Raw genomic sequence first — 16250 nt, forward strand, 5'->3', positions numbered from 1 at the left:
CCCCCTCGGGCCTCCCGGGCGGCGGAGCGCGCGACGCCCAGAGCGGCGGGCGGGCAGGTCTGCGGGGGGCGGGGGGGCCGTGTGTGTGCCCGGTGTGCGGCTGGCCCTGGCCCTCGGGTGGCCGCGGGGAGCCCGGGCCTCGGCGGGGACTGCGCGCCCCCTCCGGGAGCCGCTCCTTCGGGAGGGTCGGCCCGAAACTGCTGGAGGTCACGTTCGAGCGCTTTTCCCGCTTTATTAACTGAAACGACTGGTAGCCGAGTCTCAGAGCGCTCCCTGGAGGGCAACTGGTGACACACTAATTTCTTACCAAAATTTGAAATAAAGAAATTCCCGCCTTTTTATGCTTTTGCATAGGGAGGGCTTTTTGAACCGTTTATGGCTTTTCTCGTTAGTGTTCGTGTTTTCCAGCAACAGGCCATCTTTTGGCGGGGCTGTGTTCTAAATTAAAGTGAGCGCTTAGGATCAGCGTCTTTAAGTGGTTGTCCTAAATGCTGAAATATTTGGAAATTCTGGTAGTTACCGAGGGCTTGGATTTTTTTTGTTTGTGTTTTGTTTTCTGGCAAATTTTGCATGAGAAAAGGAGAGATTTCGGAACCAGGAGATGCTCATTTCTTGACGTTCTGATACGGGAGTGATAGCAATTTGGAATGTCTAATCACGGTGCAATCTCAGATTGGTTCTCCCAGGTGCATATCGCGTTGGAGAATAGTTTGGTTTTTGTTCTGTGGGTTTTCATACGCTGTTTTGTTGGCGTGAACTGCCTGCTTCTCAGATTTCGAATCCTGCGGAGTGTAATTAAAACTAGTGATTGGGTGTAATAGACCTCGCTTTGTAAGACCGGTTGCGAAGTTGCGAGTTGAGTTTTGAGAAAAGTACTGCATCTTTCAAAGTTGTGCTGTTCAGCTTTTAAGAAATCTGTGCGGTGTGTTTTTCCGGATTACCAAGTAGAAATGAAAGAAAGATGCAATGTAGATTTTTAACTGAAAATCTTAGCCTGAGCTTTAGAGAAATTGAAAATCTTAAGTAAGTGGTCTGGCAAATAGTGTCAAATTCTTGTTCGTTAAAGAAAAGACCAGCTGTACCATATTGTTTCTGATGTCTTTGTGGATTTGAAGCCAGTTCACTTCTCCATAATTAAAGGAAATTTAAGAGACTTTTTTAAAATAAAAGAGAAAAAGTAAAGCATATCCGTTATCTGCTTTTCCTCAACCCCTATGAAAAAAATACTGAGACGGATTTAAAGATTTTGACAGATATGAAATCTTTTCCATTTTAATCAGTCTCCTGTAGAACCCTGTATGTCTTTTGTGTAAATGTATTATTGTTGAGCCATGGACGTACTTGGTTGTGTTTATGATAGGATTATTCCTTCTTACTTGTTTTTATGATTCTTTTTGGACAGAACCCTTAATCTTGATTCTTGATTCTTGATGTTTTTCCTTCCAAAACTTTTTTCAAGAGTGTGTTCCAACTAATATAACATTGTATGTTAATTATACTTCAATTTAAAAAAAAGTATATCACAATCTACTCTTTATTCTTGGAAGGATAAAAATTTCAGTTTAGTTATCCAACGTTTTTAAATTCCTACCAAGTGGTCGTAACTACTAGAGTTTGACTTCTGCAGACCCTGCTCACTACCATAATTATTTATTTGTTGGATTTTTTTTGGATATTAATTAATCGTGTTTGTTATTTACATACTTCATCTCAGATTTCCCATGTTATCTAAGTTGGTCAGCACCACACAAATATGTTCTGGGTGGAAGGAATTAACATTTTTAGAGAATCTACAGTCTGTTGGCATGCTAAGCCCTTTATATCTCATTTAATGTTTTAATCCTTAGAAAAACTATTTCATAGCCGTAGATTCAACTCTTAACTGTCTGGAGTAGTTAAAACTCAAATGCCAGGCTCAATGGTGTCCACAACTTGAAAAAGTTAATGATGGTAGTTGGGTGGAGGTATTGTTTGCTGTTTCTTTTTTGTTTTTTGTTTTTTTTTTTTGTTTTTTTTGTTTTTTTACTTTTTAAGATTTTTATTTATTCATTCATGACAGAGGGAGGGAGAAGCAGGCTCCATGCAGGGAGCCCTACTCGGGACTTGATCCGGGGTCTCCAGGATCCCACCTGGATCCTGGTGGGTGAAGGCCGCGCTAAACCGCTGAGCCACTGGGGCTGCCCTGTTTTCTGTTTTAAAGCATATTAAATAAATAAAAATGACTTGTAATTGAACTTAGGAATCTGATAGACTTTATCAAGCATAGAAAAAATAATCTTAAATTTATAGGAAAAGAGCCTTAGGACATTTATAATAACCAATAAAATTATTATCCATGACATTATTCTTATATGTGCCATATTTTATGTTGTGGCCATTGTTAGCCCCACATGTAATAATAATGTCACATTTCTTAAAGAATATAATCTAGCAGATAGTCAAAGTATGTTTGAGAGTTGTATATAAGGCAGATTTTTTTAAGTGGTAAATTTTTAACATTTTATTTTTTATTTTTTTTAAATTTTTATTTATTTATGATATTCACACAAAGAGAGAGAGGCAGAGACACAGGCAGAGGGAGAAGCAGGCTCCATGCACCGGGAGCCCGACGTGGGATTCGATCCCGGATCTCTAGGATCACGCCCTGGGCCAAAGGCAGGCGCTAAACCGCAGCGCCACCCAGGGATCCCAATTTTTAACATTTTAAAACAAATCAAACGTTACTGTGGATTTGGTCAAGGACATAGCATATACCTTCTATTTAAACATGGGTTTATAAGGAGTATTTTTAATTAAAAGGATAAACTTCCCATTTAGTCATGCCATGGTCTCTTAGATTCATTTGGTGTGATATGACAAAAATACTTGAGTGTTCAAAATTTGGTTTTGTTTTTTAACTTTTGTATCTAAGCTTTTTATTTTGTGCGTCTTGATGACACCAATGTTTTTAGGTTTTGAAATTACCTAGATTTGTTGACACAAAAATAAATATTCACAGAGTTGGCAATCTGCCTTTTCATTCCAAGGTGCAAAGCAGGTATAGCTATTTGGAATCCAGTAGAACATAGCATTCTTGAATGGTCTGATCTAGTGGATCATGAATTCTTAATAGGAAATATTTAAAGACATGCAGCAGAGGGGCAGCCCTGGTGGCTCAGCGGTTTAGCGCTGCCTTAAGCGCAGGGCTTGATCCTGGAGACCCGGGATCGAGTCCCACGTCGGGCTCCCTGCATGGAGCCTGCTTTTCCCTCTGCCTGTGTCTCTGCCTCTCTCTCTCTCTCTCCCATGAATAAATAAAAATAAAATAAAATCTTAAAAAAAAAAAGACATGCAGCAGAACAGTAAAAAGTATGTTAGTGATGGTAAATGTTAATTAAATCATAAATCGACTGCCATACTCTACAGTAAGGTGTTAAAGTGTAGAGACTTTCAAATCAGAGATTTAAACAGTAGATTAAATTTCCAGGTCTATGCACATTCAGGTGACTTTGAACAATGAACATTGCCTATCAGGTGCTTTTCATCTGGAAAATAGGAATAATCTAGTAACTAGTAACTGAGGATGACAAGAGGTTGCATTTGTTAAGGTGTCTAGTGCTCAGCAGTTGATACCTATTACAACATGTGATTTCTGAATGTTTTTGTGTTTATTTAGCTCCAGAGCAATGCAATGTTACCATAATATTTTTTTCAGAATTGGAGGAGGTAAGTTTGTGAAAGTGATAGACTTAAAGTCTGTCCAAATGTTACTTTATGGCTGGAGTTAGCTGTGCAACTTTGGATTTAAGTTTTTCCTCTCCTAAAATGGGGATGTTATCTGTCTCATTTAATTTTTAGGATTCTGTAAGTTAATATACATGTAAGGAAGTTACCCAGAACACAATTTGGTATATACTAAGTGCTCAGTAGAATATATTTTATAATAATTAATAATTATTATTGTACTTCATCTTACTACTAATGGTAGAAATTTAAAAATAAGAGTAGCTGAGGGTGCCTGGCTAGCTCAGTCAGTAGAGCATGAAACTCTTATTAATCTCAGGGTCGTGAGTTCAAGCCTTACGTTGGTTGGCTTAAATTTTAAAATTTTAAAAAGTAATAAATAATAGTAGTTCATAGGTGATATTATTAAAAACAGCTGTTGGATTTTAAAGTTGAAAGAGACATTGGAGATTATCAGGTAGTTGGGAAGAAACTGGAGAACATTGCCTGGCAAATAGTAGGTAGTTGGTATTTTTGACTGAATGAAACTAAGATGTAATTGACTTGAACAAAAAACCTGCAGGCAGAAATCAGTATAAATAATGGTTCCTTCTTCTGAGTGAAGTTGCTGGCTTAATAATTATGTATAATACACCTGTCTCCCAATTTGTCTTCTTATTAAATTTGATATCATAAAAAACAGTATTACATTTCTGAAACGTTTCTCCCTGCAAATTAAAAGAAAAATCAGGTAGCTTGTTATGATTTCCTGCTTTATCTGACTTACCTTATGCAGTTTATTGGCGTCTTAAGATTTCTTTGGATAGCTGTAATGTTTCATTGTTTTAAGAAAATATAAGAGTGTTGGTTTTCTGCTTTGATTTGATAAGCCTTTGTTATTTCTATTTTTATATTTATTTATTAGAGAGGGAGAGAAGGCGTGTCTGCGCAAGTGGGGTTGGGGGGAGTGCAGAAGAAGAGAATGTCAAATGACTATCTGCTGAGTCCAGAGCCATTGCTGGGTGCGATCATATGACCCTGAGATTGTGACTTGAGCCGAAATCAGAGTCAGACGCTTAGCTCACTGAGCCACCCAGGCACCCCAGGCCTTTTGTTATTTCTTAATAAGAAATGAGTTTTTAAAAATAAGTGACTTATTTTTCCCTTCCCAGATGGCACTTTCATTCATTCAACAAAACATCTGTAAGATACCTACTCTTGTGTCAGGCAGTCTTTTTTTTATTTTAGATGCTTGGGATACAATATGAATATGACAGTGCCTCTTCTTTCTGCTACCCTCTTAAATGCTGCATCCAAAACACCTGAGATACACGTTAAAATACAGATTCTCAGGCCCAAGATTAGGACTCAGATTGGGGTAAGACTTTAAAATAGGAGTAACTTTTCCTAAAGTTTTGAAGTTTTGATAACAAACCAGACTTAGGGACTATTGCTCAAGGAATTCATCATCTGGAGAAGATAAAAGTATGTTTATAAATAGGTGAAATGTGGTGAGTGCCAAAGAAAGAGATTTCTTGAAAACCTCAGGCTGAGAAATTTAAAATCTTGGGTGTTTTCAAAAAAAAAAATCTTGGGTGTTTTCTTGATAGTAAAATTTGAAAATTTTTATGATGGGAGGGATTATCTACCAGTAATCTGTACTTGACTGCTTTTCTTTAAAGTATGTTAATACAAGGGAGATTTCCCAATTACCCACAATTTTTGGAAAATTCAAGTAGGTCACTAACACAGGATTTGGTCTATTTGACTTTTTTTTTTTTTTTTTTTTAAGTCTTTTTCTCTATAAAGAATTCAAGGCTATGATACATAGAACTCTTGAACTCTTGGCAACTATTTTGACATCAGTGTGTAAGTTGCTTAAAGATTTGAGCCTGATTGTATATCAGTGCAATAATTAAAGCCTTCTGAAAATATCTTCACTAAGTTTCATCATCATCTTTTAAAGATTTCTCTTGAATTGATGTTATTGTTCTTATTAGCAGTTATCCTTAAAAAATAATTTCTCATAATGTTGCTTTGGCAAAAAATAGAAATTCTAATACATGGCCAAATCATGTCTGATTTTTATTTTTCCCCCTTAGCATCATTGAAAGTAAGCAGTCCATACAACTGTGGTTTCACCATTTTGTATAAAATATTTCTAGGATACAATATTGACTCATTTGCTTTAGATAGCAATTTGGGCCTAAACTGACTTTGATATTTGTGGCCATTTTTTGTTGTTGTTGTTGTTCAGTTCTCTGATGCTTTCTGGGATTACTGAGGCATTTTGTAAGACTGTCTGCCATAAGCCTAGAAAGCATCCATACTTCTACCCTCTTCTCTTGTTTATCCTTGGAAGTTTAAATAGTTTTTCCAGTGAATACTGCCATTGCTTAGGTTATTTTTAAAAATTATTTTGAAATTTCTTTCAAAGCTTGTTCCATGTTTTTTCACCTTTTCTAAGTGTGAAATGGCCACATAGTACTAAGTGTGATGACAAAGCTGTGTCAAGAGGTGATAGCCATGAGGTTTGACTTCCTTCATGGGTCAAAAACTGGCTACTAAAGTCTCTGTATTTCAAGAATATTCATTTGGACTTCTTAAATTCTGATATGCTTATTTAAAGGAAATCATTCTTAAATATAAAAGTATTATCTTCATGTTAAATCTTAAACTTTCATAGAATAAACTTTTAAGGATTATTGAAAGAGGCCAGTAGTAAATGATTATCTGGGTGAAAATGTTTAATCCCATTCTACTTACCCTTGAGTTTTTGATGCCATCACCTCCTCTTTAGATAGGTTAGCCAAAATTGACTATTTAAATAGTGTGTATCTTTAAAATTTGAGTTATCATCATTGGACTTATAAAATATCTTCAAATAATGAGTTGCTTTTAATCTAGTTGATTGCTAAGGCCTAATAAACCTTTAGATCTGACGGAGGGTGAATTTGCATGTTTATTGTATATAATCTTACTTATAAAGTAGGTGAACATTTTTTAACTCTGTGGAAATGATAACTGGACTTTATTTACAGAAAGCCACAAAGAAAACTGATAAACCCAGACCAGAAGATAAAGATGATCTAGATGTAACAGAGCTCACTAATGAAGATCTTCTGGATCAGCTTGTGAAATATGGAGTAAATCCTGGTCCTATTGTGGGTAAGTTGGTAAAATTTCAAGTAGCTTTTCGGTGAGTGCCACACATTGCTTTCCTGTCTTTTCTAGCAGTTGGATTTGGGATTCTAAGGAGCAGCATTTCTTTAATATGACCAGACATAATTTCCTTAACTATAAATGAAGAAAATGAGAGAAATGAACTTAGATAATCTCAAGATTCTCTATAGTTGAAATTGTTTCATATGGTGTTCATGTCACAACTACCTGGTGAGATATAGGGATCTTACATTACAGTTGAGGAAAATCTGAAGTGACATAATTAGCCAGATTCATCCAAGTCATTAAATTGGTGACAGGCTTATTAATACAACTCAGGTTAATTGATTCCTAGCATTTTCAGTTACATTAAAAGTACCATTTTTGAAGTCTTGTTTTGATTGAATTCAAGAATGATCCCTAAAAGAAAAACTAACAAGAAAACTTGGAGCTGGGATCCCTGGGTGGCGCAGCGGTTTGGCGCCTGCCTTTGGCCCAGGGCGCGATCCTGGAGACCGGGGATTGAGTCCCACATCGGGCTCCCGGTGCATGGAACCTGCTTCTCCCGCTGCCTGTGTCTCTGCCCCTCTCTCTCTCTCTCTCTCTGTGACTATCATAAATAAATTTAAAAAAATTTAAAAAAAAAGAAAACTTGGAGCTAAATCCACTAGATTTCCATCATTTGGTTGCCATTGGTGATTTTGTCTTAATTTTGGAGGGTCTTGACAGTAACCTCAAGATGAGAAATGTCTGTCTTGATCTTCTGGGTTATGTAAAAATTTGAACACTGGACAAACCACAAGAGACTCTTAACCATAGGAAACAAACTGAGGGTTGCTGGAGGAGGGAAGGGTTGGGTAACTGGGTGATGGGCATTAAGGAGGGCATGTGATGTAATGAGCACTGGATGTTATATACAACTGATGAATCACTAACTCTGTCTCTGAAACTAATAATACACTATATGTTAATTGAATTAAGATTTTTTTGAAAAGAATTTTTATGTATTTATTCGTGAGAGAGAAAGAGAGAGAGAGGCTCCCTGCAGGGAGCCTGATGTGGGACTCGGTCCAGGAACTCTGGGATCATGCCCTGAGCCAAAGGCAGATGCTCTACCACTGAGCCACCCAGACATCCCTTGAATTGAGATTTTTAAAAAATTTGAACACTGGGGATTTGGGGATTTTTTTTCTATAGGTGAAGTTGCAAACAATTTAGAATGTTGTCTTTCGTTTTATTTAGCATACTACTTCCAAGTAGCTGGTAATAAGCCTATGAATATAATTGCCAACAGACATTTGATAGCTTTTTAAATTTTTCATTTAAAATTCCAAAAGAGAGGGATGCCTGGATGGCTCAGTGGTTGAGTGTCTCCCTTTGGCTCAGGACAAGATCCCAGAGTCCCTGGATCGAGTCCCACCCACATCAGGCTCCCCTCAGGGAACCTGCTTCTCCCTCTGCCTATGTCTCTGCCTCTCTCTCTCTTTGTCTCATGAATAAATAATAAATAAAACCCTTTAATAAAATTCCAAAAGAGCAATGCTGCAAAAATGTATATTATATATTAGTATGTGTTAAGTTACATATTGGGTTTTCCCAGCTTTTTTTGAGGTATAATTGACAAATTATATATATATTTAGTGTGTGTAATTTGGTGTTTCTAAATTATTTATTGGGAAGCGATCACTGTGATCAAGCCAATTAATATATCCATCACTTCACAGTTTTGAGTTTGAATGTGTGATGAGAGAGCACTTATGATCTACTTTCGCAGATGTCGAGTATAGTAACTATAGCCCATTCTGTATGTTAGATTTCTAGAACTTAGTCATCTTTCAGAAATTTTGTATACTTGACCAACATCTTTCCACTTCCCCCTCCCTAGCTATTCATCTTACAACTACATATATAATATTTTGAGATCTTTTTCTAAAATATGTATATTATTTTATTCATCTTATAGAAACCAGAGAGGCATATAATAAGTATAAAATAGAAAATAAAAGCTATTTTTGGCTTTAAATTGGCATTCATGTTGAAATGTGTTTAAAATGTGTTTATAATCAATTTTACCTTGCTATCTAATTGATGATGTAATTTCTGTTTGTGGCACACATTTTCCATAAAAGGTCGTTTTAATCACAAGGTAGTTATATCTAAATGTGATTTAACACCTTAAATTTATACAGTGTTATATGAAAATATATTCAACTAAAAAAATGATTTATATGACTTCTCTTTTCCCATAATTAAATGGCTCTTTTTAGGCATATTAATATGAGAGAGGTGGGGTTTTAATTAAAGTATTCAGAGGAATACAGTTTGTTTATAAAAATGATTTTTTTCTACAAGGCAATATTTTTCTACGTAGGAATGGGAAAAATATACACAGTCCAAGACTTTTCAGTCAAAAATGCTTGGTTGTACATGGTTCTTTAGTAGGTGATCTATAATAAGATTTGTATCAATCTATGTATTCCATGTTACTAATAGAAACATTGTAGGGATCCCTGGGTGGCGCAGCGGTTTGGCGCCTGCCTTTGGCCCAGGGCGCGATCCTGGAGACCCGGGATCGAATCCCACATCAGGCTCCCGGTGCATGGAGCCTGCTTCTCCCTCTGCCTGTGTCTCTGCCTCTCTCTCTCTCTCTCTCTGACTATCATAAATAAATAAAAATTAAAAATATTAAAAAAAAATTGTAATCATGTATTAAGATCTCAGAAAAACCCCTATTTTAGAAAAGAATCCTTTATATAGTATTTTAAAGCACTTAAGTGTAGAAAAGGAAAGAGTGAATATAACATTTTAATGTTGCTAAAGACCATGAGCAGGATCTTAAATAAAACAGTACAGATGCTCAAGTAAGTTCTGCCTTAATACAGGAACAACCAGGAAGCTATATGAGAAAAAACTGTTGAAACTGAGGGAACAGGGAACAGAGTCAAGATCTTCTACTCCTCTGCCTACGATTTCTTCTTCAGCAGAAAATACAAGACAGAATGGAAGTAATGACTCTGACAGATACAGTGACAACGAAGAAGGTAAAATTTTAAATGATGTTAACCAACTGTTTGTAATTTTTTTCCAGACTCGTAAGATACAGTAACCCTGAAGAAGATACAATTTTAAATAATATCACCAAGTTATATGTGATTTTTGTTCATATCATCAATAATCCTCCCAAGTAATTCGATTTAAATACCTTTTGTTGAGAATTCTAAGAAACAGAAAACTACAAATGTCTCATTGGTTTTGGTTTTGTTTTTGGGGGTACCTTTATCTTTTTTGCTTCAAATTTCATTTTTCTAAAAGAATAAAATATTAAAAATAAAGATGTTTTCCCCACTTACCCTTTCCAAGTATTAGCAACACAGAGGCTACCACTGTCATTAATTTGATGCTTATCTTTCCAATCCATTTTAAATACTTTTTGAATTCACATCCTGAGATCAACACCTGAGCTGAGATAAAGAGTCAGATGCTTAACCGACTCGGTCACCTAGGCACCCCTGAACACTTTTTCATATGCATCTTATACATGGTACTATTTTGAACTTAAATACCATGCTAAGTCTTATCACTTACTTTTCTTTATTCTATTATACTATTGAGATCTCATCTTACTGATTAATTACATATGTGTCCAGTTTATTAGAATTAATACATAGTCCTAGTATTTATAATATGGCGTATATGCTCTGTTCTCTTTTGCTAAGCGTTTAAATTTATAGTTTTTGCTAGATAATGTGATTTCAAGGCAGCTATGAAGCACATATTTTGACGTATTTCTAGTAGACTATATTTTAAGAAAATTTGACCATGATATTTAAGTATTTTTTGAAAGTAGTACATGAAATTAATGTTCTTTCTATAAAAGAATGCTTGATATTTATAAAGTTTTAATTCATTTGACTTGTTTGTCAATTTATGATTATTTAACCCAAATTGCTTATATCTTCATAAGCATTGCCTGCCAGGGCACAGTGTGTTGAATTGGTTGTTCAGAATATGAAATATAGTCTTTTCCTTCAACAGCACTATGTTAGCAAGGAGGCAAAGAATAAAATCAGCTTGAACACAAGTAATGCTTAAACTTCCTGCCTCTTTTGCCTCTACAGGAAAGAAGAAAGAACACAAGAAAGTGAAGTCCACTAGGGATTTTGTTCCTTTTTCTGAACTTCCAACTACTCCCTCTGGTGGATTTTTTCAGGGTATTTCTTTTCCTGAAATCTCCACCCGTCCTCCTTTGGGCAGGACTGAACTACAGGCAGCTAAGAAAGTTCATACTTCTAAGGGAGACCCACCTAGGGAACCTCTTATTGCCACAACCTTGCCTGGCAGGGAACATTTGCAGAAGTTAGCCTCTGGAGGGAATTTGTTTACTTCCTCCAAGTCTAGCCATGGTAGATGTTTAGAGAAAAGTTCTTCGGCATCTTCTCAGCATGAACTCGCTGCCATGTTGGTCTCTGCTGCAGCTTCTCCTTCACTGATTAAAGAAACCACCACTACTTGCTATAAAGATATAGTAGAAAATATTTATTGTGGCGAGAAAAGTGGAATTCAACCATTGTGTACTGAGAAGTCCCATGTTTTAGATCAGTCAGTTCTCTCTAGTGACAGGAAAGGGCTAGAGGAGTCCGAGAGTTCACAAATAATTTCTCCTCCACTTGCTCAGGCAATCAGAGATTATGTCAATTCTCTGTTGGTCCAGGGTGGAGTAGGTAGTTTGCCTGGGACTTCAAACTCTACACCCCCAATGGATGTAGAAAACAGATGGAAGAGAATTGATCGATCTAATTATCAAGACACTGAATCCCTGTCTCCTCCACGAAAATTCCCTAGACTCAGTGAAAAGTCAGTAGAGGAAAAGGATTCAGGTTCCTTTGTGGCATTTCAAAATACACCTGGATCTGGAGTGATGTCATCTTTTGCCAAAACTGTTGTCTCTCATTCACTCACCACCTTAGGCATGGAAGTGTCTAAGCAATCACAACATGAGAAAGTAGATGCCCCAGAACTATCTTTTCCCTTCCATGAATCTATTTTAAAAGTAATTGAAGAGGAGTGGCAGCAAATTGACAGGCAACTGCCTTCATTGGCATGCAAGTATCCAGTATCTTCCAGAGAGGCAACACGGATATTATCAGTTCCAAAAGTAGATGATGAAATACTGGAGTTTATATCTGAAGCCACTCCACCAGTAGGTACTCAGGCAGCTTCCACGGAGTCTTGTGATAAACAGTTAGACTTAGTACTTTGTAGAACATATGAAGCTGCAGCATCAGCATTGCAGATTGCAACCCATACCGCCTTTGTGGTTAGGGCTCTGCAGGCAGACATTAGTCAGGCTGCACAAATTCTTAGCTCAGACCCTAGTCATATGCACCAGGCACTTGGGATTCTGAGCAAAACATATGATGCAGCCTCATTTCTTTGTGAAGCTGCATTTGATGAAGTAAAGATGGCTGCCCATAGCATGGGAGCTTCCACTTTAGGTCGCCGCTATCTCTGCCTGAAGGATTGTAAAATTAATCCAGCTTCTAAAAATAAGCTGGTTGTTACTCCTTTTAAAGGTGAAACCTTATTTGGAGGAGAAGTATACAAAGTAACTAAAAAGCGTGGAAATAAACGCTAATTAAGTTAAGAATAAAAGACACCTATTTGATCTTTGATAATGGGGAACTTAGAAGCTTCTCTAAGAATTTCAATTGCTTTTATGCAAAAATTTTCTTTGAAGATCTTTATAGTTTCCAGATTGGGCTATTTTCAAAGTCAAACTTCTACCCATCAAATTACAGTATAAAAGTAATAACAAGTCACATTTTTTGCCTCATACAGGTCACTCTAACCTATTAAGATTTTACAATTCTCCAAAACTAAGAAAATGCAATTAATTAGAATATAAGTGAGTCTTCACTGATTTAAATATTACTATATATCTTTATTTTCTGGAACTTGGCTACGTTTTTTTTCTTTTATTCTCAGTTTTGTGTTTTTTACCTCTGTATTCCCTCATACTATTCTAGATCAGTGCAATTCAAAGTGCCAGACTGCAGATGGTTACTAATTCATAGACAAGAGAAGTGTGCACCAGAATTTGGATCTAGAGACACTTCTTAAATCGATGACAGGGTTTAGTTTTATGGCAAACTTTTATTGATAAAAACTGTGTGCCAATTTACATTCTGGTACAAGTGTCTCATTTCTTTAAGGACTGGTAGCAAACAGTTCATGGACCACACCTTGCAAAATCTACTCTAAATCATAAAATTCTGGAATAGTGCATTCTCACTGTCACTATAGTTTGTCCGATGAACTAGACACTGGGAAAGTGGCCCTTTTTTTTTTTTTTTTTTTTATAACACTTTCAAGTTATGTTATGGTTCATGGATGATTAGGCTTAATCTAAATTCTAAAAGCAAATTTATTTTAAATTCTTGAGAAATCATACTATATTCCTTTGTATAAAGCAGTATATTCTGTGTTTTCATTTCTCTGATTGTAAGATAAGTAACTGTAGAGGCATTTAATAACCAAATTTCTTTGTATTTTTATGGAAAATAGTAGTATTAAGTATCAGCAAAATATAGTCCCTTTGGTAGTCCTGGCCATCGCTATATTCTTAGTATTCATGTCCATCTTTGCAGCTTCCTGGGAGTAATTTTGTTATTTGTCTTCTGGAATGTACATGTATACATGTACCTACTAAGTGCTATGTGATTTTTTTTTAATGTATTACTGTAGAATCTTTCTGCAAATTCAATAAAGTTATAATTTGAACAGTTTTGTGTGGTCTCCAGAAACATGTTGTATGTGTGTTTTTTATTCTTGGAGTTGCAACAAATTTAGATATTTATACATGGACATCCCTTTTCCATTTCTTCATTGAAACTCACTTGAGATTCCAATGGTGTAGTTGAAAATATTCTAATTATCATTGTGTGGTTTTTCTTCTATTAAAGACCATGTTTTTATTGGCTGTTGGAATTTAAATCAGAGGAATAAATTTGTAACCAGCTACCTTATTTGTTTAATCAATTTCTGCTTGATTACTACTGGGTTCTTTACTTTGTCATTTCTAATTCTTAGATTCTGAGTTAATAAAACATGAGGTTAAAAAAAATAAATAAAACATGAGGTTTATAATGCTAATGATTGTCCAAAACATAATATATCATAGATCCATTAATAGATGCTTGGGGAGGTGAAGGTGGGGCTGATACCTTAATCCTAAGTAAAATTGAACTATTTAAATTAGCCTGGTAAAAATCACTAATTTGGGGGGAAATTGCAAGTAGACTCTGGACTAAGACTAGATAGCAAAACAGAACTATCCTGATTACTTTTTAGCACCAGTGCATTGAGTTCATGCAAAACTAAGCTTTTTGTTTAAGAATTGATTCCATTTCTTTTTCTTTCTTTCTCTCTCTTTTTTTTTTTTAAGAATTGACTCCGTTTCTATCTCTGGTAGGAAAGTAATCTAACTTAAGTTTTAGGTAATACAAGTTTTAGTAGTAACAATGGACATTAATTTTGCTATGTTGTTATGATAAATGGCCATAGAAAGGTGGAGGTTAACTAAAACTTTTACAGGTCTTTAAAAATCTAGCTCTTCAGGGGCACCAGGCTGGCTCAGTTGGTAGAGAGCAGTGACTCTTGGGGTCTACACCATGCTGGGTGTATAAAACTGAGAAGAAAAAAAAAAAAAGCAAAAAACACAAAAAAGTAGTTCTTCACATGGTGATAAAAATCAAGGCAAGGACAATGGAATATTGAAGACTATAAAAAGATATATTTGAGTTGTTTGGCATTGTGGTGATATTGTAATTAATATATATGCACTAGCTTCTTAAAGAAATGTTATTTTTATTAAAATGGAGAGGAGGAAGAAAAGTGACCTGTGAGTTTTATTTTCCTTACCTCCTCAGTTATACCAAGGTGGTTTCTTATGATAAGCCTCCATGAACAGTTTGAATTCACTTTATGTTTTAGGCTATTAGTTCCAGAAAAAGTAAAGAATAGGAAGAAGTGGTGATCAGATTAAGGAGTAGGGGAGTAAACATGGGATAAAATAAGAATGGGGAAGTAGTTTTCAAAGACAGAAATTGCAGCTGGTCATGGTTGATTGAGGTAATAACTAATAGGCAAACTTGTTTTACCCAAGAATGTACCTAAAACCAAGGTTCCAGGGTAATGTTAGGATGACCTTGTAGTTTACTGTGTATTTCAGAGAGTAATGTTTCTCCGATGTTATTTCCAGACTCTAAAATAGAGCTCAAGCTTGAGAAGAGAGAGCCACTAAAAGGCAGAGCAAAGACTCCAGTAACACTCAAGCAAAGAAGAGTTGAACACAATCAGGTATCTTTAGTTTTATGATCGCTGTGTTCAGGTGTAAGTAATCTGACAACACTAATTTGCTTGCGTCCTAGCCTTTGGTTAAATTCCAGCACAGTCAATGAAGTGTTCATTCCATTGTTCATCAAATGGCATTAGAAATCTAAACTTCATGTTTTTTGTCAGTAGTGTAGCCTGTGCTTACTGCTAAAGCAAGTGTTAATAAGTGTCTCATTTGTGTTTGATTCTGTGCTAATAAGCATGGTTCAAAGCCAGTCCTATTGCCTTTTAAGGGAAATATTTTAAAAGGTGGAAATAAATGCCTAAGCATAATTTTTTTTAAAGGAAGGGGAAAGGATTTTATATTTAATCTTTGTCTAGATTCGTAACTTTGCTTTTACTTCTGCTTGTCTCCTGTGGCTTTTTCCTTGACTCTGAAGCTAATCCGTTCCTAAGACCCCACTTTTCTTCCCCTTTCTGAGGTGAAAATTTATCTGTCTCATTGTGGAGGCAGGATACAGTTTTTCAAGAGGAAAATGTAGGAAATAGAACTAAAAAGCATAATTTACAGAGAACAAATTATTGACTAATCTAGCATTGATTTGGCTGACCTTTACAAGATAGCTATCCCTGGAGTCATTTTCCTTATCATTTTTGTCTAGTTGGTTATTTATCTTTTCTTTGTCTTGTGTCAGTTGGTTATTTATCTTCTGTCATTCTAAAGTCACACATCCTCAGAGGAAGTTCTTGATTTCTTAAGCCATGTCTGTCTTGGTTTGATATACTTGATAAGTTGAATTTCAGAATTATTTGTTAGAGATAAGCTTGGTGATTATGGAGAATGTATAGAGCACTCAGTGAAATATTGTGTTTAATATAGAACCAAATACTGGAATAAAAATATTATTGCCCTTTTATCTAGTATTACTAGGGAAGAGCTACAAGGTCATGCTGAAGAATAAGAAAATAACAGAGCAAGAGAAACTAGGAAAATCCAGTGAAGGACAATGAAATAGACAAGCATGGAGAATTGTAGTTCATAGTATAAAAGC

The 16250-nt window shown here is 35.8% G+C and overlaps 1 protein-coding gene across 11 annotated transcripts in view; it reads left to right on the forward strand.

The window, feature by feature from the left end:
* TMPO (thymopoietin) overlaps positions 1-16250 on the forward strand; it is a 38127-nt gene that overhangs the window by 10096 nt on the left and 11781 nt on the right. For 5 of the 11 annotated variants that reach the window (XM_072773203.1, XM_072773201.1, XM_072773199.1 and 2 more), the window contains exons 3-6: positions 4951-5080; positions 6744-6870; positions 9747-9905; positions 10983-13644. In XM_072773203.1, coding sequence (XP_072629304.1) covers positions 4967-5080; positions 6744-6870; positions 9747-9905; positions 10983-12499 — 1917 coding nt within the window. In that variant the 5' untranslated portion in view covers positions 4951-4966 and the 3' untranslated portion in view covers positions 12500-13644. Of the gene's footprint in view, positions 1-136; positions 288-4950; positions 5081-6743; positions 6871-9746; positions 9906-10982; positions 13645-15124; positions 15223-16250 lie in introns of those variants that run through there. The other 6 variants (XM_072773205.1, XM_072773209.1, XM_072773206.1 and 3 more) reach the window with 3 other exon arrangements.

This window comes from Canis lupus, chromosome 13, assembly GCF_048164855.1.
Source record: "Canis lupus baileyi chromosome 13, mCanLup2.hap1, whole genome shotgun sequence".
Lineage (NCBI taxonomy): Eukaryota > Metazoa > Chordata > Mammalia > Carnivora > Canidae > Canis > Canis lupus.